The 22,792-nt window shown below is 38.6% G+C and overlaps 1 protein-coding gene across 1 annotated transcript in view; it reads left to right on the top strand.

The window, feature by feature from the left end:
- Window positions 1-22,792, top strand: part of LOC135157366 (deleted in malignant brain tumors 1 protein-like) — a 49,853-nt gene that overhangs the window by 5,716 nt on the left and 21,345 nt on the right. Inside the window, exons 4-7 of the mRNA XM_064112614.1 lie at window positions 14,538-14,870; window positions 17,747-17,848; window positions 19,210-19,323; window positions 21,062-21,391. Coding sequence (XP_063968684.1) covers window positions 14,538-14,870; window positions 17,747-17,848; window positions 19,210-19,323; window positions 21,062-21,391 — 879 coding nt within the window. The remainder of the gene's footprint in view (window positions 1-14,537; window positions 14,871-17,746; window positions 17,849-19,209; window positions 19,324-21,061; window positions 21,392-22,792) is intronic.

Genomic DNA, 22,792 nt, shown 5'->3' with positions numbered 1-22,792 from the left:
GAGGGAGTTGTACGTGTGTGACATCACAGATCTTGGTCGCATTGCCAATTGGAGGATCTACATGGCATTAGTGATCTCGACATTCAAATGCTCATAACTTTCTTATTATTCATTCAATCTTCCTCAAACTTTCAACAATATGTTTCTTTGATTTTTCTCTTTGATATGGATTCAGCTGGTTTCAAGGGTTTCATTCTCCTTTAAGTGCATACACACAATTGCAGGCCACAGACCGTGACTGTGTATCAGGGGGGGGGGGGGGGTAGGCGTGAATGCGGCTCAAAAGTGGGGAGTGGGGCCGACTTCAAATCCGACGCTTAAATTAATGTAACAGAGGCATAAAAACCTCTAATATCCCTATTGTTTATTTCTATTAAAAAAAAATGAGTGAGGCTACCTTTGGTTTCTGTTAAGCTGCCACCACGCCTGTATCAAAATATCATTGGGCCACTGTCGCTGGAATATTATGTTTCAGTTAATTAATCATAAATAAATCGGTATGTTTTCGAAATTGGGAATTTTGAGATTTTTAGAATAAGTGAAAAGAACAAAAAAAGATAATAGTAAAAAGTGTAATTCGCAATAATAGCATTTTCTCTCTAAAAAAAAACATGTTTGAAATCACAACCTAGAGATACTACACTGTGGAGATCATGGGCATATTTCATGCATAATGGACGAAGGGCTATGCATTGATGAGACGACTGCATTCTGTATCTGTGACGACTGGTGGACAGGAGATCATTGTAATATTGGTAAGATTCTTTTATGCATTTATTACAAGAATATGCCTAGTCCTTGTCCTGGTCATAAGAAATAATAATTTGACACAAATCGCCTGTGTGTATTTGCAGTAGTTTAGGTAATATTTGAGTCATCAAATAATTTTGTCATTTTTTAAATAAGGATAAGGCCCATTTCATACCTGCATTGTGCAAAACATGATTCTTTTCACGCGCAAATTGTGATTATGATAATAACTCGCTTTTCAACTTCGATGGTAATTTCCCCAACTCCCAATTTATTTGTCAAAAATTATTTCCGTGGTATCTGAAAACCATCATGTATAAAATATATGAATATTTCAATCATGTGCACCATTTTCATTCTTTTTTGTCTGACCATGCTTCTCGTTCCATGTTATGCTGTTCCCCTTATGTTAGGATGTGCGAGGATAATTCATGGGTAACTAAACGTGCGTCATGTTTGTCTCACCTGCATAGCAGAGTGGGACTATAGGCGCCGCTTTTCCGACGGCGGCGGCGACGGCGACGGCGGCGGCGTCAACACCAAATCTTAACCGAAGGTTAAGTTTTTGAAGTGACAGCATAACTCAGAAAGTATATAGACCTAGTTCATGAAACTTGGTCATAAGAGTAATCAAGTATCACTAAAAATTATGTGCGAGTTTCAGGTCACATGATCAAGGTCAAAGGTCATTTAGGGTCAATGAACTTTGGCAAAGTTGGGGGTATTTGTTGAATTACCATCATAACTTTGAAATTTTATTGGTCTAGTTCATAAAACTTGGATATGAGAGTAATCAAGTATCACTAAACATTATGTGCGAGTTTCATGTCACATGATCAAGGTCAAAGGTCATTCAGGGTCAATGAACTTTGGCCAAATTGGGGGTATCTGTTGAATTACCATCATAACTTTGAACGGTTATGAATCTGATTCATGATACTTAGACATAAGAATAATCAAGTATTACTGAACATTCTGTGCGAGTTTCAGGTCACATGACCAAGGTCAAAGGTCATTAAAGGTCAATGAACTTTGGCAAAGTTGGGGGTATTTGTTGAATTACCATCATAACTTTAAAAGTTTATTGGTCTAGTTCATAAAACTTGGATATAAGAGTAATCAAGTATCACTAAACATTATGTGCGAGTTTCAGGTCACATGATCAAGGTCAAAGGTCATTTAGGGTCAATGAACTTTGGCCAAATTGGGGGTATTTGTTGAATTACCATCATAACTTTGAAAGTTTATTGGTCTAGTTCATAAAACTTGGATATAAGAGTAATCAAGTATCACAGAACATCCTGTGCGAATTTCAGTTCACATGACCAAGGTCAAAGGTCAATGAACTTTGGCCATGTGGGGGGGGGGGTATCTGTTGAATTACCATCATAACTTTGAAAGTTTATGGATCTGATTCATAAAACTTGGACATAAGAGTCATCAAGTATCACTGAACATCTCATGCAAGTTTCAGGTCACATAACCAAAGTCTAAGTTCATTTAAGGTAATTGAACTCTGGCCATTTTAGAGGTAATTATTAAATTGCTGTCATAACTTTCAAAGTTTATAGATATAGTGTATAAAATGTGGATATAGGGGTAATCAAGTATCACTGACAAGTTTTAGGTCACATGATCAAGGTCAAATGTCAATGAACGTACATGTAGTATTGTATCATTATATGAATGGTGTTTTTTTAATTATTTATTTTATAGTAGTTTTCAAAGTCAGCACTGCTGCTATATTGAATCGCGTGATGCAGGTGAGACAGCCAGAGGCGTTCCTTTTGTTGCTTTATAATAATTCATTCAAAAAGAAAATTTGACGATTCTGGGAACTGCCATTGAATTTCGATAAACTGCAATAACATGTCCCCCATTTCCTCTTCTTCGATCCACAATAGTTGATTTTTAAATATAAATCCATCCCCAAACGTGACGATTGATCGTATAAAAAAATATGCCAGGCTTTTCTTTCGAAAGTATTCGTGGGTTATCCTTGATGGGAAAAGGTATATTAATATGATTTTGCCGGTCCAAAAACAATTTCTTCCTCTACTTTCTCATAACCCTTTTTGTACAATACCAAACTCAGCATCGCTCCTTCTTATTCAATTATTTATACGTATTAGCAGTGCTTCTCAACCCTTTTTTACTCGAGGACCACTTTGACTCTCAGATTTTGTTCGAGGCCCACCTACCAAACTTTCTTTAAAAAAAAGAAGGATATGACTTCTTGTCTCGACTCAAAGATTGTCTCGACAATTATAAAGAGCATATTAGTGCGTAAATTTATGATCTTCTGCTGCAGTGGCGTAATGAGCAAAAAAAATGTAGGGGGCTTGATATGGCGTATCGCGTATAATTAATAAAATGTTGCGAGCAAGCATGGCTAGCAAGCAAAAATTTCGACATTTTATTACAAAATCCAAGTTTATGATATATTTTGACGCAATATTAAAAAAATAATATCATATTTCACCCTTATCTCTTTTCTTTTCTTTCCTTTTCTCTTGTTTTTTTTTGCTCATGAAATATCTGGGGCCAAGAGCCCCCCTCCCATCTGTACACAAGTGTTCTGTTGTGAATAAAATCCAGCCCTTTTCCTCTCGAAACACTCTTTTGGCTTTGATGCTGCACCCTTCAATTGTTTTATATTTAGGTAACTCTGAAGCTCTGACGGTTTAAGCGCCTTATTTGACAATAACTTCAGCACATTCGACACACATTGTTTTTGGTTTTGCATCACTGCGCAGTTATGATAAATCCAAATGACAATTTCAGTGAAATCCTAGGTTTTGATTGGCTGAAATGATCCGCGCACCAACAATGTACGTCATAACAAAGACAACGCTGGCTCCGTGCGTTTACAAGTACGTCATAATGGTAAAGTAAATGAAATGCGCGTCAATTGACGATGCAGAATCGGCTTTCTGTTTACACGTAGAAAAAAAGCCGATTCTGCATTGGCTAGCGGTTCTGAACCTATTACTTTGGGGGGGCATATTTGCTCCGAGAGCTGACAATTTAGTCAATGCTGACAACTTTCATGAAACACCTACCCGAAGTCAGGTTTAACCTAGACCATGGTCTAACTCTGTACTAAAATTATTGGGAGCCAACAATTCTAAAATTAAGTTTATAGTGTATATTCCTTATGTTTGCTATTTTGTTTTCTTTAGCTTTCATAATAAAGAAAAATACTTCAGTTATCATTCCCAGACAATTATGAACAAGTTGGGTGTCATATGAGTTATTGAATTGAATGTGCACTGTTAGGGACTTGTGCCAATATTGGCTCTCCATAGTTAAATCACAACTTTAAACCAGGGTTTAATTTAAAGCCGTTTTCGGAATATTATCTCTGTTGCTATGACGAAAAGCAAAAAGCGCATGCGTGTGTCGCAGACAAGCAGTCGGATCGCAAGATGTGCGGTGTCGCGGCTGACTACCTTGCGATTCATCTCCCTTCACCCAGTCGCAGACCAGTCGTAGACCAGTCGGGTCGAAAGGTGTGCGGTGGCCTTTTTTATAGTAACAGTATTTGTTACGGACATTCCAGCGCATCAAGTCTTGACGTTCAAGAAAATTAAAGTACGATTGAAAAAAAAATACTATGATGTTTTCTAGCTATCTAAAAGGGGTGTCAAGTAGTTTGCAATGCAAATGATTCACTCCAGGAAACTGGACTGAATATATAATAGCCTATTATCCGTACAAATGTGTCAGATGCATAAAAAGTAGCAATTGCTTTGCTTGGCATTTGCTTGATTCCGTATGCATCAAAATGACTGAGCAAATGTGCCTACTTTTGCTAGTAAGCTCAACAACAGTGTCTGATAGCATTTGCTGAACGATTAAGCTATTGATAAAAAGCGTATGCATAAACATGATAAAGCGAACATTTTGATTGTTCATTTAAAGCATCAGAGCAGCTTGAGCGTTAGCTTGATCAAGGTGTTTGCGTTTTTATAATCGTGTTTATGCTCCTGAGCGAAAGCCCAAAGTAGCTACATTAACATGGTTTACCCCTAGTAAGTGCAAACTGAACGCCAACTGTATGTATTTAATAATTAGAAACAAGTTAAAGGAATAGTTTGGCACCACATCTGAGGAAAATATGTTACATCAGAGACGCGGTATTTTTCACTTCCACACCTTTGTATTCGAGTCCCGCCGTTGTTCCGTGAGTCATATTTGCCACCTTTTGCAATCATCACGGACGCTAATATTAGGGTCCCCTAACACAAAAGTTGACGCTTAATCATACACTTGATTTTTAAGATTGATTGTACATTCTAGTCAATAGAATCAAACGTAGAAAACTGCTCTACAATCAATGCTAAGATTTGTGTTACAGGGGGGTTACAGGCCCTACAGATCTGCTTTTCGTGTGCAAAATTCTTTCCCGCGACACCCGCGCGCCATACATGCATGTATTACGACTGATGGCTGGAAATATTCGAAATGCAGGACCTAACATTGAATATGACATGGATAAGAAAGTGGTTTTTCAAACAAATCGAGTACATATTGAGTGAGAAAAAAGTTATTAAATTAAGGCTTAGATATAGATCATTACAGTCCATCGAATCGATATTGCATTTAATGTGGATTATTGGTGGATGACTGGCAATTGATTCCATGGGTCAGATCACCTCTCTAGCCCAACCCATTTCGCATATGTACACAGCGTATGCAATACGTTTGCATGCGGGTTTCTTTTGTTTCTTTTGTTCACTCCTTCTACACAAACGATACGCCTCTAGCACACGATGTAAAGGGTATTATGTTTTACTTTCCCCAGAAATGGGGGTTAGATTAAAATTCCGGAGGGACTACTTCCATTGATGAGTGTATACCAGGCACGACCATGGGGTTTCGAAAAGTACCCTAAAAAAGGGAAGCAAGTCTTTTCCAGATTATGAAAATGCATCTTTTAACAATTATTTGGCTTGTGAAACCCTACAAGTATTGGAAATATATCCCTTTTTTCAGTATTTTAATCATCGTTTTTGACACCTTTATAACGTTACATAGGCCTATACGTAACGTACTTACCCACTCTTTCCCTTTTTACGCGTTGTTGTGCCTGGTATCCACTCTTCAATGAAAGTGGGCCCCCGGGCGCGAAATTATTTTTCCCACCGAGTTCTGGGCCGACATATGAATATTCATGACTTGCGTCTTCGGATTGAGAGTACGCATGCGCGTGGACTTGGCCTCGACCAGTGCCGATCGTAAGCATTCACGTTGCTCAGAATGAATTAGCATCGTCAAATTACCGGTACCCTTACATAGTTACATAGGCCTTATAGGCTTAGATCTATATATATACATATCCAATTCTTAAACACTTATCAAACTAGCTGCCATTAATGGCAAGACATGTGCTAGGCTAGGGCTAGCTTAGGCTAGCGCATTAACTTTACCTCATCTGGACCTGTCTAATGCCTAATACTAATAGTATAGCCGACTAATGCCATGGTTAACTTCGAACCGGTAAATTCCGAACTTTACGTTTGATTTTATTTACCATGGTCATGATGGTTTAATATGTCTAGTCCGTATACAGAACCAGTCCTAGATCTAAAAAAAATATCTTAGTTCTAGTCTAGTCTCTAGATCTAGACTCTGATCTACGCTGTATCAGCATGGAACAACTATAAGGGGGGGGGGGCAGACTGCCCCCTGACGATTTACAACTGATCCAGGGGACGTGCCCCCCCCCCTTGAGAAGCCAAATTAATAATTTGTAATGTCAAAATGCAACAAAAAAGACTTATGTACCCTCTTTTGAACGTGAAGATCTTTTTTTTGCTTGTCAAATTTGGGGTGAAGACGCGCGGGGATCAAGATCACTGACGTTAGTTTGTGCCTGACGTTAGAATACGTTCCATGCACTGCAGTGGCGTAGCTAGGATTTTTTTCCTGGGGGGGGGGGGCACTGAGGGGTCCTTGCTTTTTCAGGGGGGCACCGGCCATTTTTTTCCGGTGTGTGTGTATGTGTCACAAGGGCGGATCGGACTTTCGCCAATAGGGGACGGGGCCCGAAATTATCTTCACCTATATTTCCCCCGATCAGTCACTTCTTAGTTTTATTCTTATAAAACAACATAAACATGAAATAATCTCATAGGCCTTATAAAAAGTGTGAGCGCAAAGCGCGAGCGATTTTTTTAATATAAATTTTATGGGCAATGGTATGTGTGATCCTGAACAAGATTCGTATGTAACTAGATGGTTACTGCAAACGCCAAGTACGAGCAGAAATTTGTATTAACTGTTTTAGCATTATCGAAAACGGGGACCTGGTAAGGACTGCTTTCAGTTACCCACGAAGACAGTATATATTTCAATAATGCGAGCGCGAAGCGCGAGCAATTTTTGACATTCCGACCTAAAAATTGTCATTCTAAGCATTTTTTGTATTAATAAATGGGATAGGTATGTAACTAAACAATTGATGCGAGCGCGAAGCGCGAGAGGAAGAAAAATGAGATTTTTGACCTAAAAGCAGGACACTCTATTCATTTTTGTAATCATAAATAGGACATAGTTAATTGGGTATCATTAATAATGCGATCATGAAGCGTGAGCAGACAATTATTGATATTCTGATGTGAAACTGGATAATTTAAGTACATTTAAAATAAAGAACATGCAGGCTATCGCGCATGTTTTAGATTTAGACCTAGAATCTGGGCATTCTGAAAAAATGTGTTTAATAGAACATTATGGAATACACGTGGACATTATGAACTTGGCAAATCAAACCGAATGTGACCACGCAGCGTGAGCTTAAAATACTGATATGTAGACCATAAACGGACATTTTACAGAGCACTTAAATTTGTAAATAAAAAATAATAATGAAAGCTCGATCGAAGTCCGAGCTAAAATATGTTTTGTATATTGACTTCAAAACTTGCTCCATATCAGCCTATTGAGCAAGATATGAATCTCATCGAACAGGCAATTCTGGCGCGAAGCGCAAGCAAAAATTTTATATAGTAACATGAAAGATTTTTTTTTCAAGTCTTCCCCTCACATTATTTCATTAACTCGCCTTCTTCCCCTTATTTTCCTCTTCTTTTTTTTCTTCTTTCTGTCTTTATTCTTCTTTTTCTTTTCTTCTTTCTCCCCTTTTTTTGCTCTGCCAATTTTTTTGTGGGGGGGGGGGCACCTGGGGGCACACCAAATCTCAGGGGGGGGGCACGTGCCCCCAGGCCCCCTCCCCCCGCCGTAGCTACGTCACTGATGCACTGGCGTACCTAGGATTTTCCAAAAGGGGGCAAATTTTTGGAGGATATTTCGTCCGCGAAAAAATGTGACAACCCCCCCCCCAAAAAAAAAAAAATAAAATAAAAGATCTTCACGTTCAAAAGAGGGGACATACGTTTTTTTCATTGCATTTTGACATTACAAATTATTAATTTGGCTTCTCAAAGGGGGGGGGGGCACGTCCCCTGAATCAGTTGTGACTCGTCAGATGGGCAGTCTGCCCCCCCCCCCTTTGGTACACTAGTTGTTCCATGCTGATACAGCGTAGATCGGAGTCTAGATCTAGAGACTAGACTAGAACTAAGATATTTTTTAGATCTATAGGACTGGTTTTGTATACGGACTAGACAAACCATGGCAAATAAGCTAACATTTGTCTAAACCTAATTAAACATAAAGTTCGGAATTAACCAGTTCGAAGTTCACCATGGCATTAGTCGGCTATTCAGTGTTGTAGTCAAGGCTCAAACCTCCAAGGCCAAGGCCAAGGCTTCAATACCAAAGGCCAAGGCCAAGGCATTGAAACCCAAGGCCAAGGCCTGAAAACCTCAAGGCCAAGGCATTTCAAACTTACGATATACAGAACAATGAACTAACAATACTTAGGCGGTAGACATCACACATGCTAAAATGTATGTGAGCGAGGGGACTGAGCGAGACAAAAAATTAACCTTTGTACATTTAAAACAAAAATAATTTCATGATAGAGACATATTAAAAGAATGATATAGTTACCTGTGTACACATAATCCATAATTTTTCTAGGCGATTTACATTGCAATAATTATTATTACCACGGTCATCTGATCCTGGCATTCTCAACGTATGTTTTTCTCCACTCCCTGGGACAGGGGCAGCAGAAAATTATTAAGGGGGGGGGGGTCAACGCCAAAAAGGCACACATTTATCAAAATTCGTTTTTTTGTGCAAACAGATACATGTATTTTCAAAATGAGATTATGAACTACGTGAAGTAATTGGGTGTTTTGTAGAAATTAAGTTGAGCAAAGGCATTCTAAAGTGATTTCTAATCATGAGATAGATATTTTGATTTAGGTTTTACTTCTCAGCGACAAAGCATAGCGAGCAAGCGGTTTTGAAAAAAAAATCAATTCTGAAGTTGTAAAACTTGATTTATGGTCAATTATGGGGCTAATCATTGCTAAAAGGGCATCCTTGCGCAATGTTGCCAGCGCGAACCACCAGCTTAAACTTATTGACATGTCGTGTAATAAGACATGGAAATTAAATATTCTGAGCTGGTTTTGTAATCATGAAAAAGATGTGTATCTAACTAAAAAATAACTCGCTGCTCGCTATTTTTTTTTATATACTGACCAGTAAAGGAAGCAGTTAATTACTGCATTTTAAATAGGATACATAACTCACCAATAAAAATAATGCGAGCGCAAAGCGCGAGCTCAAAAATTTGTGATATTCCAACCTGAAAACTCGATATAAGCATTTTTTTTTGTGAACGGGAAGAGAACGAGTACAATAGTTGATGCGAGTGCAGGAAGCGAGCCAAAACATTTGTGATATTCCAACCATAAAGCAACATTCTATACATTTTTTTTACCATGAGCAGGATCAGTACTGTACTAAACAATAATTGATGCAAGCACGATTCAAAATCTGTGATTTTTTAACCTAAAATGTATTATGTTTTATTATTAAAGAAGGTATATTTCTTTTTTAAAAAGGGCATATTTCATTTGGAAAAAAAAATCCTACAGGGATTTTTTTTTTTTGGGGGGGGGGGCAAGAGAGCACAAAACCCCAAGCTAAAATTTTCAAATGCTTAAACTGAAAATAAGTCATTTTTAGGACTCTTGTCAGTTTTCATATTTTTTCTGCTTACAACCACTTTTGAATTTCAATTCTCATTTCTTGTATCTTCTACACTTATTTTACATTAAAAAACAGAATAAAGAATACTAACAAAATAAAGTTATATTCAAAAGGATATAAAATAAACAGGGCGCACCCCATACCCTTAGTTTGGAGAGGGTAAATCTTAATTATTTCTTTAAACAGTTAATCAATCATTAATTATTAATACTTATTGATAATATTAATAATGATTAATTATTCAATTATTATTTTTTTATTAATTATTATTTCTTGAAACCATATTGACACAAAAACAAATACGTTGTTTATTTCCTTAAAACTGTAGAATAATGAAATTCACTGTTGAACGATATGTGATTGAAAAGAAGTAAACATTTTTTCCTCTTCGTATTGTCAATCTGACCCAAAACAAATATACAATTTAGAAAAGAGATAGAGAGAAGAAGAAGTTCCACCACCAAGTATAAACTTAGACAAGGGAAAGGGAAAGGAAAAGATGGAGTAAATATAATATTATTTTTTAAACAATCTATCGCAAAATTAGCTTTTCCTATAGAAAGAGGGGACAAATTTTGTTCACTCGCTCGCTTCAATAGCTTTCTTCTTTTTTTTTGACAGAAATTTTGCTCTATATGCCATGCTTGGCCCCTCAAAGTTTCTGGCTCATCATGCCATTGACATAACCCATTTGGATATGACAAAATTAAAGACTGTGTTCAAGTTTACCAAATAATATCATTAAGACTTAAAACATTATTGTTGGCCAAAGAAAATAATACAAGGAAACTCCTAATGGAATAGAAATCAACCTTGTTATCGTTCTTTAGAGTTAGATATGTTTAAAGTATGAAAATTGTTGTCAAAATTGCAGTCAGATGTCAAATTTATTCTTGTCATCAAAGCACTATTATCTTGATCATGATCATTATTATTTACTGTCATTATCATCATTAGTCATGATTAATACATAATGTTATTTTTCATAACTGATGTATTCTTTAATTGTTTGAAAATTATTGATAATGGTGACAATTACAATTGATGACACTGCTAGTACACTTACTACTGCTGCTGCTAATGTTACTGGTGACTGGGAGTATTGACCATTAGTGTCATTATATATATATATATATATATATATATATATATATATATATATAAAACGATTGAAACATTTATAATTAACAGTTACTTATTTAAAACAAATGAAAGTACAAAATACAAAATGCCTTAAAATTTCAAGGCTCAAAATCCTCAAGGCCAAGGCCCTCTCAAGGCCAAGGCTTTGAAAAAGTAGGCCTTAAGGCGCCTTAAAGCCAAGGCCGAGCATCAAGGCACATACAACACTGATTAGTACTAGGCATTAGACAGGTCCAGATTTGAGGTAAAGTTAATGCGCTAGCCTAAACGAGCCCTAGCCTAGCACATGTCTTGCCATTAATGGCAGCTAGTTTGATAAGTGTTTAAGAATTGGATATGTATATATAGATCTAAGCCTATAAGGCCTATGTAACTATGTAAGGGTACCGGTAATTTGACGATGCTAATTCATTCTGAACAACGTGAATGCTTACGACCGTCACTGGTCGAGGCAAAGTCCACGCGCATGCGTACTCTTAATCCGAAGACGCAAGTCATGAATATTCATATGTTGGTCCAGAACTCGGTGGGAAAAATAATTTCGCCCCCCGGGCGGCCTCTCGAGCTCTGGGAGGTACCAAATGTGGATTTGGAAAGTCGTCCTAAATCGGATATATCGCTGTTACCATAGTAGCAACCAGAATTTTGCACACGAAACGCAAATTGAATGTTTCCGTTCCAGATGCGAAACGAAAAAAAAATCTCATGTCACACAATTTGCATTGCAGGACAGAGTTTTAAGACCATGACGACGGGCCCAAAAGTCTCTTCTAAAATCAACTAACGTCGTAAATAAGCGTTCGCGTTCTTCCAACGAAAGGTCGGGAATCCCACCAGCGTGACGTTGATATTGTTCAAATCGCTAGCAATTGCTTTCTGAAGGCAAGAAAATGGTTTAAGCACGAGCAAAAGATTGTGCATACAAAATAAAGCAATTCCTAAGACATGACCTTTTGCTTGGCTAGCAATTGCTTATGTTTGAAGCAATTGCTTGCAAGTAATTGCAATTTTTTTATGCATCTAGACCATTTTGCTCGTGCTTGAATTGCTATTGTTTTATGCACCTGACCCGGCCAATGAATTGTGTTTATAAGGCCCCTCTCGACAGCAGCATGTATTTTCGCTAATCTATTGGAGGCCTACTTGTTGGTCAATCAGGGTCTAAGCTGTCACATAATAAACGTTTTAGCCAGGTATGGCGACACATGTAGGCCGTTTAGCATTGTCGTTTTTTGACAGAAAATATCCAGAATCGCCTTGTTTTTGTTACACAAATAGTATTTCATATAACAACTTTTAACTCTTTTAATCTAGATCTTCTACTTAGCCAATCAGATAATTAATAATGAAATTAAAATCGCCACCTACTTGTACATTTAAATAGCTTTCAATCATCATTTACGCATTTTAATCGACCAATGATTAATTATTAACCAATCTGTATTACAATCCTGATGTATATGTTCACTTTATGTTATAGATATCGATGAATGCGCTACTTCTCCTTGTATGGGTAATAAAAGTTGTCACAATGAAGATGAAGGTTTTTCGTGTTACTGTGAACCAGGATGGACAGGAACATACTGCAATGATCGTAAATATTGTGTGCGCGGGTGTGTGTGCATGGGCATGTGTACGTGTGTGCATCACTGCTTTCCTCCTATTCTCCTATTCGCATCTTTGATATTCTTCGTGTTTGTGTTCTGAATTGTTTAACAGTTGAGCAACGTTAACTTCTTGTTCTAAATTCCTATTACAGTCCCACACACTTTGCATCATTAAATTGCAGTTTGTTGTTTAATCCAAAAATGTTTGAGGGGGTCAGATATGTCGTATCGTGCAAATTTTTTTAAAAAGTTGAGAGTGAGCGAAGTGAACGAGCAAAAATGTCGACATTTGTCATTACAAAAATAATATCATATATCCCCTTCCTTCTTTTTTTTTCTTGGTCGTTACAAAATTTGTAGGGGCAAGCATATACAAAGCCCCCAGCCACTGTTTTGTATGGTGCTTCCCTTCATTGTCTTTTTGTTTGCATTCTGAAAAATTCGCAATTTTCTTCTCCCTCCTTTTCGTGATTGTCTTTGGCCAAGCCTTATAATTTTGTATGGTTCCTATAAGCATGCGCCACGTCAACAATCCTGATTTCATTCTAAATTCAAGTAACTTTATATTACGCTTATTTCAAGGTATATATTTTCTATTGCTTCGTATTAAGAGAAAAATTGTTAACCTAAAACCAACTCGAAGTAAAACCATTATACCAAAATACCATGATTTTTTTTTTGGGGGGGGAGGGTCCATTTTGTACTTTTGGTATACTTCAAGGCCAAAATTCAGTCTTCCACTTAAGTTTAAAGTCAGTAAGTGTCGACATTGAATGTTGAAGTACGCCTACTAGTATACCATTACTTCGACAAAATAGTTTACCATGGAAATAACTGTGTCTAATAACGCTTTCAGTAACTCGCTGGTCCAGACAAGCTCCAAATTGGAGTTTATGAATGACGCGTGCTAAAATAGCCCGCGCCAGACCGGTGCCATTTTGACGCTTCTATTACCAGCTGCTTCCAGAGCAGCGCCGTCCCGAGCATTTGAATGGGTAAACGTAAAAGTGGCGCAGCTCTGCAAAGTAGATTTACTAAACACTTGTGGTGCGGTCGTGCGGACTCTTTTAGTGCGAGCCTGGTGCAGACCAAACAACCATGAGTTACTGAAAACGGTAAAACAAGACCAGGGGCCCGTTTCATAAAGGACTTGCAACTGTTGTAACTTTGGCATTATGGAAACTACAACATGTACAATGGAAACCTTGATTGTGATTGGCTGCTGAGCCCTGTTACCATGGTAGTTGCCATTATGGCAAAGTTACAACAGTTGCAAGTCCTTTATGAAACGGCGCGGATTTTGAAGCATCCCTTTTTCGCACCCATGGCGCAAAACTCGATAATCAAATGTTCAATCAAATCTCAACCCTCTCTTAGATTTAGAGCTATCTAGATTTGCCTTTTGCCAAAAAATGTGCAAAATTGTGTACCGTCGTCTCACGAATAATTTATTTCTAATCCGTTTAACCTCATACTTGCATTCTATTAAGAAAATAAGTTAACACTGCTTAAAACTGCAAAAGTTGACTTGTTCATCTGTATTACATCTTTCATTTCTTATACGATTTTTTTTTATTTCGAAATGTTAATTCCATGGGGGTCTTATAGTAGAAGCCAGATCAATATTGCTATTGATTACACTTAATATTGAGTTATTTTGCTTCTTTATGTGTCGTTTTCTCATGTTATATATTTTGCCATCTTTTTGTAAGTACGTATTTGAAAGCAATTAGAAAATAAATTTCTTTGCATTGTTGCATTCATGGACCCAATAAAAATATTTTAATCGTGAATAGGCAATTTCTAAACAAAATTCTACTAATTTCCTTCAACAGAGAAAAAAAATGCACGAATAATTATAAAAGAACATCTTCAATGTGTGTCGTTTGTTTGCTGTAACAGGGAATGTGACGCGCCTTGTTGGAGGCACCGTGAGTTCTGAAGGTCGAGTGGAAGTGTATTGGAAGGGTCAATGGGGAACGGTTTGCGACGATTACTGGGATATGAGTGATGCCAACGTGACCTGTCGGTCGCTTGGCTTTAGTCACGCTCTGGAAGCAGTCATATTCGCCCAAATATTCGGTCAAGGAAGTGGGCCAATTGTCCTTGATGACCTCTCCTGTTCCGGAAGTGAAATGAACCTTTTTGAATGCCCGAGACTGAATCACAGAGGCCTTGGGGTCCACAACTGTCGACATATAGAAGATGCAGGAGTTCGCTGTTTCGTACCGACAGGTATAACAGACTATTTTTTTCCTGTAAAATATGTATCTCCAAGGACGAAAATTAAAGGGATACTCCGGGCTGAAGACAGTGGCGTAAAAGGCGGGGGGGGGGGCAAGCTGCCCCCCCCCCCTCCTTGGCGGAGTTCACCGGGAAAATAAAAAACAGGAAAAGAAACAAAAGGGGGAGAAAGAAAGACAGAAAGATAAAGGAAAAGAAAACGGGAAAAGGAAGGAAAGAAGAACATGTGAGAAAGAACAATTCACCGCGATATACAAATACATTAGCGTGAATAGTAAGACAGTGGAATAAATTAAAGATGACAAAAAGGCAAACAAAAGCGCAAAATGAAGGTATAATGGAATGAGCCAAAATCTAAATTGGAAAATAAAGAAAAGGGACAAGATAAAACTACCGGGCTGCCGAGGATTGACGATAACGAGCGGGAAGAAAGATGGATGGTATATATCATAATGTCGTATGAAAGTCTATCACAAACTTGCTAAATATCCAGAGTTACCGGGCGCTTTGTCCAAGACCCGTGCAGTGGGGCTCTTCTTCTGTAACCTTTAAATCAACGGCCCCTGTATGGACCCTTCCTGCATTAAACGTTGCGTTATAGCACTGGCGTACCGGGGGGGGGGGGTTCCAAAGCCAAGGGGAAATAAAAGAAAATAAAGAAGGCAGCAAAATTAGATGAATGAAAAAAAGATATATAGCATGATATTTGCTATGATGTAAAATGTAAAATCCATCACATAATTAGAATTTCATTTCAAAAGGCCATTTTTCTTTCTGGCTCGCTTCGCTCGCTGGCGACTTCTTACAAAATTTTCCACATTTGCTATGGTGTGCACCCTCAAAATATTTGGATGATTACGGTATATACATTGAATTTATGTGTTGTGTGAAAGCTATAGAAATATACCCGAAATATACTCTACATAAACACCTGTTCAAACATTTTGAAAAAAAAATCATTGGATTTCAATACCGAAATGATTCAATTAAAATTTAATGTCGGTTTCTCCATACGCCACGGCCATGCCACTTATCTTTACCAGCCACCATTCTAACGTTACAGTTCACATGGCATGACAGACATAACGATTGAGTCATGTCGAGATTTATTTTCAGTTTCACAGGTTTTCATTCACTCACTCACGCAACAGCGCCGACATGCACACTTTTTTTCACGTCGCTATTTTTGGGGAGATAAATAGGCCTACTCGATTTCACATTCGGTAATCATGGGTTTTAGGAGCATAAATTAACCACCCTCAAATGGGCCAGGCGGTTGCCATCCCCACCCAGCAGGCAGGGTTGGCAGAGCGCCCAACCGATAATTTGGGATTTTGGCCTGTGGTGCTCCAGCGGTGCTCGGCCTACCCTGCCTGCTAAGTTAGTGGTGGGCGGATGGGCGAGGATCGGCCGAGGCAGGTGCGCGCGCCTGCCCAATCGCCTAGCCCTAGCTTAAAGAGAAATTCCAGTATTTGCAGTAAACACTGATTTCATGAGAAAGTCTGTAAAACAAGGCTTAATTGTCAGTATATCATCGAGGATCTAGATCTGGTACAGTTACATAAACTGAACTTTGTGAAATCTTGAAATCTACGCTGAAAAATGTTCACACTGAATATCACCAACACAGATAGGCACACGTGGGACAGTGTATTATTATTGCTAAAATAAAGACCCGACGGAAGTAACCGAATCCGCGCTTATTTTGCTTATTTCTCAGCAATTACACAATTTCTTCCAGAATCCTTTGGCACATATTTTTTATTCATACAAACAGACACTTAGGTGGTCATTATATTAGATTCTATAAAAAGTCATTTTTAGATCGTTACCAAAACTGAAATTCCAATCTTATCAACTAGAAACTTTCACTACTGGTAAATTTTTGACCGCTTTTTCTGGTAGTGATATCAGATTTTCACGATATTAAGTAATTTCTGAGATATACGACCGTCCACGAAATATGGTCACGCGCGAAGTAAGGTCACACGACCATACTTTTCACTTAATACCCATCACCCTGAATAATACGGCGAACAATGTCAATGATGACCCACATATGCGATATGCAGTGTGCACATGTGATGCACTAAATATAGCTGCGTTTTCTTTTCCGAATATTTCCGAATAAAAAACTATGATCAAAACGAACAAGATAATTCTCAAATCGGAAAGTACCCGAGAGCAACAGAACCTCTGTACCCGGGGGACGTTGTTTACACTATGAGAAAACCTACTAAAAACAACAACGCCTGAGTATTCATTGAAAATAAAGAATAATAAATTAGTTGCTATTGATACCCATTCTTTCGTACGCACAGATATCGCCCGACGATGAAACTTAAACCGGCTTTACGAGTTTTCTTGGACAATCATGTTGTGCATCTTTGAAAGGAAGTGGCTCCTCCCGAACGTATTATGGTACAGGGGCCAAAAAACGTCATCAATCACGTGACATATAATAAAAAACCGTATTTTCTTTGTAATCAGTTTCAACTTTTTTAATTTCAAGTCAGTGATATGTAAGTTAAACCATTAAGTGTTGTATCCATGTATTTACCCCCAAAAATGAAAAATGCCAACATAAAAAACGAATGTGAAGAGCGCCGCACACGGCGTTCCAGGAACAGGGCGTCCAGCCGGATTAATTGCATTCAACTTCGGAGGCCAACCGCCGTCAACCGTCATCTCTAAACCGACGATGTGTGATCGCCCGCTTTAGTAAATGATCAAACAGTTATATCAAAATCCAGCTTATAGATAAACTTATTCCATCTGCATGAACTATAATTGAGGCGGATATAAAAGTAACATTATAAGCAAAACGCAATTTATCAGTTTATCAACGTCGTATTTTCCGTTTTCAGAGATAGATTGCGACCCAACATCGTGTATAAACGGACATTGTGGGGATAGAACGAATGGATGTGTATGTGACCAAGGATGGACTGGCTACTTGTGTAATCAAGGTGAGTTGCAGTAACTTGAGTGTTCTCAAGCTCAGCGCATTTTATACTATCCATTTGCGACCCGTTTGCGACCTTACGACCCGACTGGTCTGCGACGGGGTTAAGGGAAATGTGACCTTACAGCTCTTGTCGGCTAGAGAATCGCAGACAGGTCAGAGACAAATCGCAAAGAAAATCGTAAGGATTTGACATGTCGAATCCTTACAACTGGGTCGCAAGCTCAATCCAACTTCCAGTCAATCAGACAGCGTAGCCACACTTAAATCCCGACGCGTACATGATATGCAACGCAGATACGCAGTACAAAGCGTCGTTTACCATGTTTACCGTGTTTACACGATGCATCGGCTCGCGGTGCAGAACCAAAAGCCGATGGAGAATCGGCTTTTGGGTTATCTTGCATCGCGTTTACACGCTGTCACAGCTCGCGGGGCAAAAGCACAGATCAGTGGATGAAATATCCGCGCACCAACAACATACGTCACAACAAAGACAACGCTGGATCCGGGCACTTACAAGTACGTCGTAAAAATTGCGTCGCAAAATTCCCGATTCTGCACCGAGAGCCGATGCAAGTTATACCGTGTTTACACGTGCATCGGCTTTTGGTGTATCTTGCACCGCGTTTACACGCTGTCACAGCTCGGGGTGTAGAATCGGCTCACGTGGCAAAAACCTGGTGGGTGTTTCATAAAGCTGTTCATAAGATACGAATGACTTTACGCACGACTGGTGATGCTTGCTTGTGCTATGTGATATCCCTATGTAATCGAGTTATGACCTAAGAACATGTTCCAGTCGTGCGTAAAGTCGTTCGTAACTTACGAACAGCTTTATGAAACACCCTTCTGAAATGATCCATGCACCACCAATATACGTCATAATAAAGACAACGCTGGCTCCTTGCGCTTACAAGTACGTCATAATGGTAAAGTAAATGAAACGCGCGTCAATTGCCGATGCAGAATCGGCTTTCTGTTTACGATTCTGCATCGGCTCGCGATTCTGAACCTACTACTTTGGTGGTGCAAAATTGCCGATTCTGCACCGACAGACGATGCAACTTAATATTGATCTTTCACTTAGCCAGTCAGATAATTGATGATGAAATCATAATCGATTGATTGATTGATTTTATTCGTCAAGAATATCACAGGTGATTACAATGAAATTGAAGAATACCTTGACAGGATAGCCCATAAAAGCCGAAAGGCTTATTTTCAATGAGGTCCTAATCACCACCCACTTGTATATTTAGATTTGAACTTTGAATCATCATTTACGCATTTTAATCGACCAATGATTAATCATTAACCAATCTGTATTACAATCCTGATGCATATGTTTACTTTATGTTATAGATATCGATGAATGCACTACTTCTCCTTGTATGAGTAATAAAAGTTGTCACAATGAAGATGGAGGTTTTTCGTGTTACTGCGATCCAGGGTGGACAGGAACACACTGCAATAATCGTAAATACTGTGTGTTAGGGTGTGTGTGTGCATCACTGCTTTCATCCTATTCTCCTATTCGCATCTTGGATATTATTCGTGTTTGTGTTCTGAATTGTTTAACAATTGGGCAACATTGATTTCTTGTTCTAAACTCCTTTTACAGTCCGACACACTTTGCATCATTAAATAATTGTAATTTGTTGTATAATCCAAAATAAATTTTTGAGAAGGTCAGATATGGCATATCGGGCAAAATTTATAAAAAGTTGAGAGTGAGCGAAGTGAACGAGCAAAAATTTCGACATTTGTCATTACAAAAATAATATCATATTTCCCCTTCCTTCTTTTTTTTTTCTTGGTCGTTACAAAATTTGTAGGGGCAAGCATATACAAAGCCCCCAGCCACTGTTTTGTATGGTGCTTCCCTTCATTGTCTTTTTGTTTGCATTCTGAAAAATTCGCAATTTTCTTCTCCCTCCTTTTCGTGATTGTCTTTGGCCAAGCCTTATAATTTTGTATGGTTCCTATAAGCATGCGCCACGTCAACAATCCTGATTTCATTCTAAATTCAAGTAACTTTATATTACGCTTATTTCAAGGTATATATTTTCTATTGCTTCGTATTAAGAGAAAAATTGTTATCCTAAAACCAACTCGAAGTAAACCATTATACCAAAATACCATGATTTTTTTTTTTTGGGGGGGGAGGGTCCATTTTGTACTTTTGGTATACTTCAAGGCCAAAATTCAGTCTTCCACTTAAGTTTAAAGTCAGTAAGTGTCGACCTTGAATATTGAAGTACGCCTACTAGTATACCATTACTTCGACAAAATAGTTTACCATGGAAATAACTGTGTCTAATAACGCTTTCAGTAACTCGCTGGTCCAGACAAGCTCCAATTTGGAGTTTATGAATGACGCGTGCTAAAATAGCCCGCGCCAGACCGGTGCCATTTTGACGCTGCTATTACCAGCTGCTTCCAGAGCAGCGCCGTCCCGAGTATTTGAATGAGTGACGTAAAAGTAGCGCAGCTCTGCAAAGTAGTAATACTAAACACTTGTGGTGCGGTCGTGCGGACTATTTTAGTGCGAGCCTGGTGCAGATCAAAAAACCATGAGTTACTGAAAACGGTAAAACAGGATCAGATTTTGGAGCATCCCTTTTTCGCACCCATGGCGCAAAACTCGATAATCAAATGTTCAATCAAATCTCAACCTTCTCTTAAATTTAGAGCTATCATACAGATTTGCCTTTTGCCAAAAAATGTGCAAAATTGTGTACCGTCATCTCACGAATAATTTCTTTCTAATCCGTTTAACCTCATACTTGCATTCTATTAAGAAAATAAGTCAACACTGCTTAAAACTGCAAAAGTTGTCTTGTACATCTGTATTACATCTTTCATTTCTTATACGATTTTTTTTTATTTCGAAATGTTAATTCCATGGGGGTCTTATAGTAGAAGGCAAATCAATATTGCTATTGATTACACTTAATATTGAGTTATTTTGCTTCTTTATGTGTCGTTTCCTCATGTTATATATTTTTCCATCTTTTTGTAAGTACGTATTTGAAAGCAATTAGAAAATAATTTTTTTTGCATTGTTGCATTCATGGACCCAATAAAAATACTTTAATCGTGAATAGGCAATTTCTAAACAAAATTCTACTAATTTCCTTCAACAAAGAAAAAAAAATGCACGAATAATTATAAAAGAACATCTTCAATGTGTGTCGTTTGTTTGCTGTAACAGGGAATGTGACGCGCCTTGTTGGAGGCACCGTGAGTTCTGAAGGTCGAGTGGAAGTGTATTGGAAGGGTCAATGGGGAACGGTTTGCGACGATTACTGGGATATGAGTGATGCCAACGTGACCTGTCGGTCGCTTGGCTTTAGTCACGCTCTGGAAGCAGTCATATACGCCTACACATTCGGTCAAGGGAGTGGGCCAATTGTCCTTGATGACATCTTCTGTTCCGGAAGTGAAATGAACCTTTTTGAATGCCCGAGACTTGATAGAGGCATTGGGGACCACGACTGTCGACATATAGAAGATGCAGGAGTTCGCTGTTTCGTACCGACAGGTATAACAGACTATTTTTTTCCTGTAAAATATGTATCTCCAAGGACGAAAATTAAAGGGATACTCCGGGCTGAAGACAGTGGCGTAAAAGGCGGGGGGGGGGGCAAGCTGCCCCCCCCCTCCTTGGCGGAGTTCACCGGGAAAATAAAAAACGGGAAAAGAAACAAAAGGGGGAGAAAGAAAGACAGAAAGATAAAGGAAAAGAAAACGGGAAAAGGAAGGAAAGAAGAACATGTGAGAAAGAACAATTCACCGCGATATACAAATACATTAGCGTGAATAGTAAGACAGTGGAATAAATTAAAGATGACAAAAAGGCAAACAAAAGCGCAAAATGAAGGTATAATGGAATGAGCCAAAATCTAAATTGGAAAATAAAGAAAAGGGACAAGATAAAACTACCGGGCTGCCGAGGATTGACGATAACGAGCGGGAAGAAAGATGGATGGTATATATCATAATGTCGTATGAAAGTCTATCACAAACTTGCTAAATCTCCAGAGTTACCGGGCGCTTTGTCCAAGACCCGTGCAGTGGGGCTCTTCTTCTGTAACCTTTAAATCAACGGCCCCTGTATGGACCCTTCCTGCATTAAACGTTGCGTTATAGCACTGGCGTACCGGGGGGGGTTCCAAAGCCAAGGGGAAATAAAAGAAAATAAAGAAGGCAGCAAAATTAGATGAATGAAAAAAAGATATATAGCATGATATTTGCTATGATGTAAAATGTAAAATCCATCACATAATTAGAATTTCATTTCAAAAGGCCATTTTTCTTTCTGGCTCGCTTCGCTCGCTGGCGACTTCTTACAAAATTTTCCACATTTGCTATGGTGTGCACCCTCAAAATATTTGGATGATTACGGTATATACATTGAATTTATGTGTTGTGTGAAAGCTATAGAAATATACCCGAAATATACTCTACATAAACACCTGTTCAAACATTTTGAAAAAAAAATCATTGGATTTCAATACCGAAATGATTCAATTAAAATTTAATGTCGGTTTCTCCATACGCCACGGCCATGCCACTTATCTTTACCAGCCACCATTCTAACGTTACAGTTCACATGGCATGACAGACATAACGATTGAGTCATGTCGAGATTTATTTTCAGTTTCACAGGTTTTCATTCACTCACTCACGCAACAGCGCCGACATGCACACTTTTTTTCACGTCGCTATTTTTGGGGAGATAAATAGGCCTACTCGATTTCACACTCGGTAATCATGGGTTTTAGGAGCATAAATTAACCACCCTCAAATGGGCCAGGCGGTTGCCATCCCCACCCAGCAGGCAGGGTTGGCAGAGCGCCCAACCGATAATTTGGGATTTTGGCCTGTGGTGCTCCAGCGGTGCTCGGCCTACCCTGCCTGCTAAGTTAGTGGTGGGCGGATG

The sequence above is a fragment of the Lytechinus pictus genome, chromosome 17 (genome assembly GCF_037042905.1).
Source record: "Lytechinus pictus isolate F3 Inbred chromosome 17, Lp3.0, whole genome shotgun sequence".
Taxonomy (NCBI): domain Eukaryota; kingdom Metazoa; phylum Echinodermata; class Echinoidea; order Temnopleuroida; family Toxopneustidae; genus Lytechinus; species Lytechinus pictus.
This window is presented reverse-complemented; position numbering and strand designations above follow the sequence as displayed.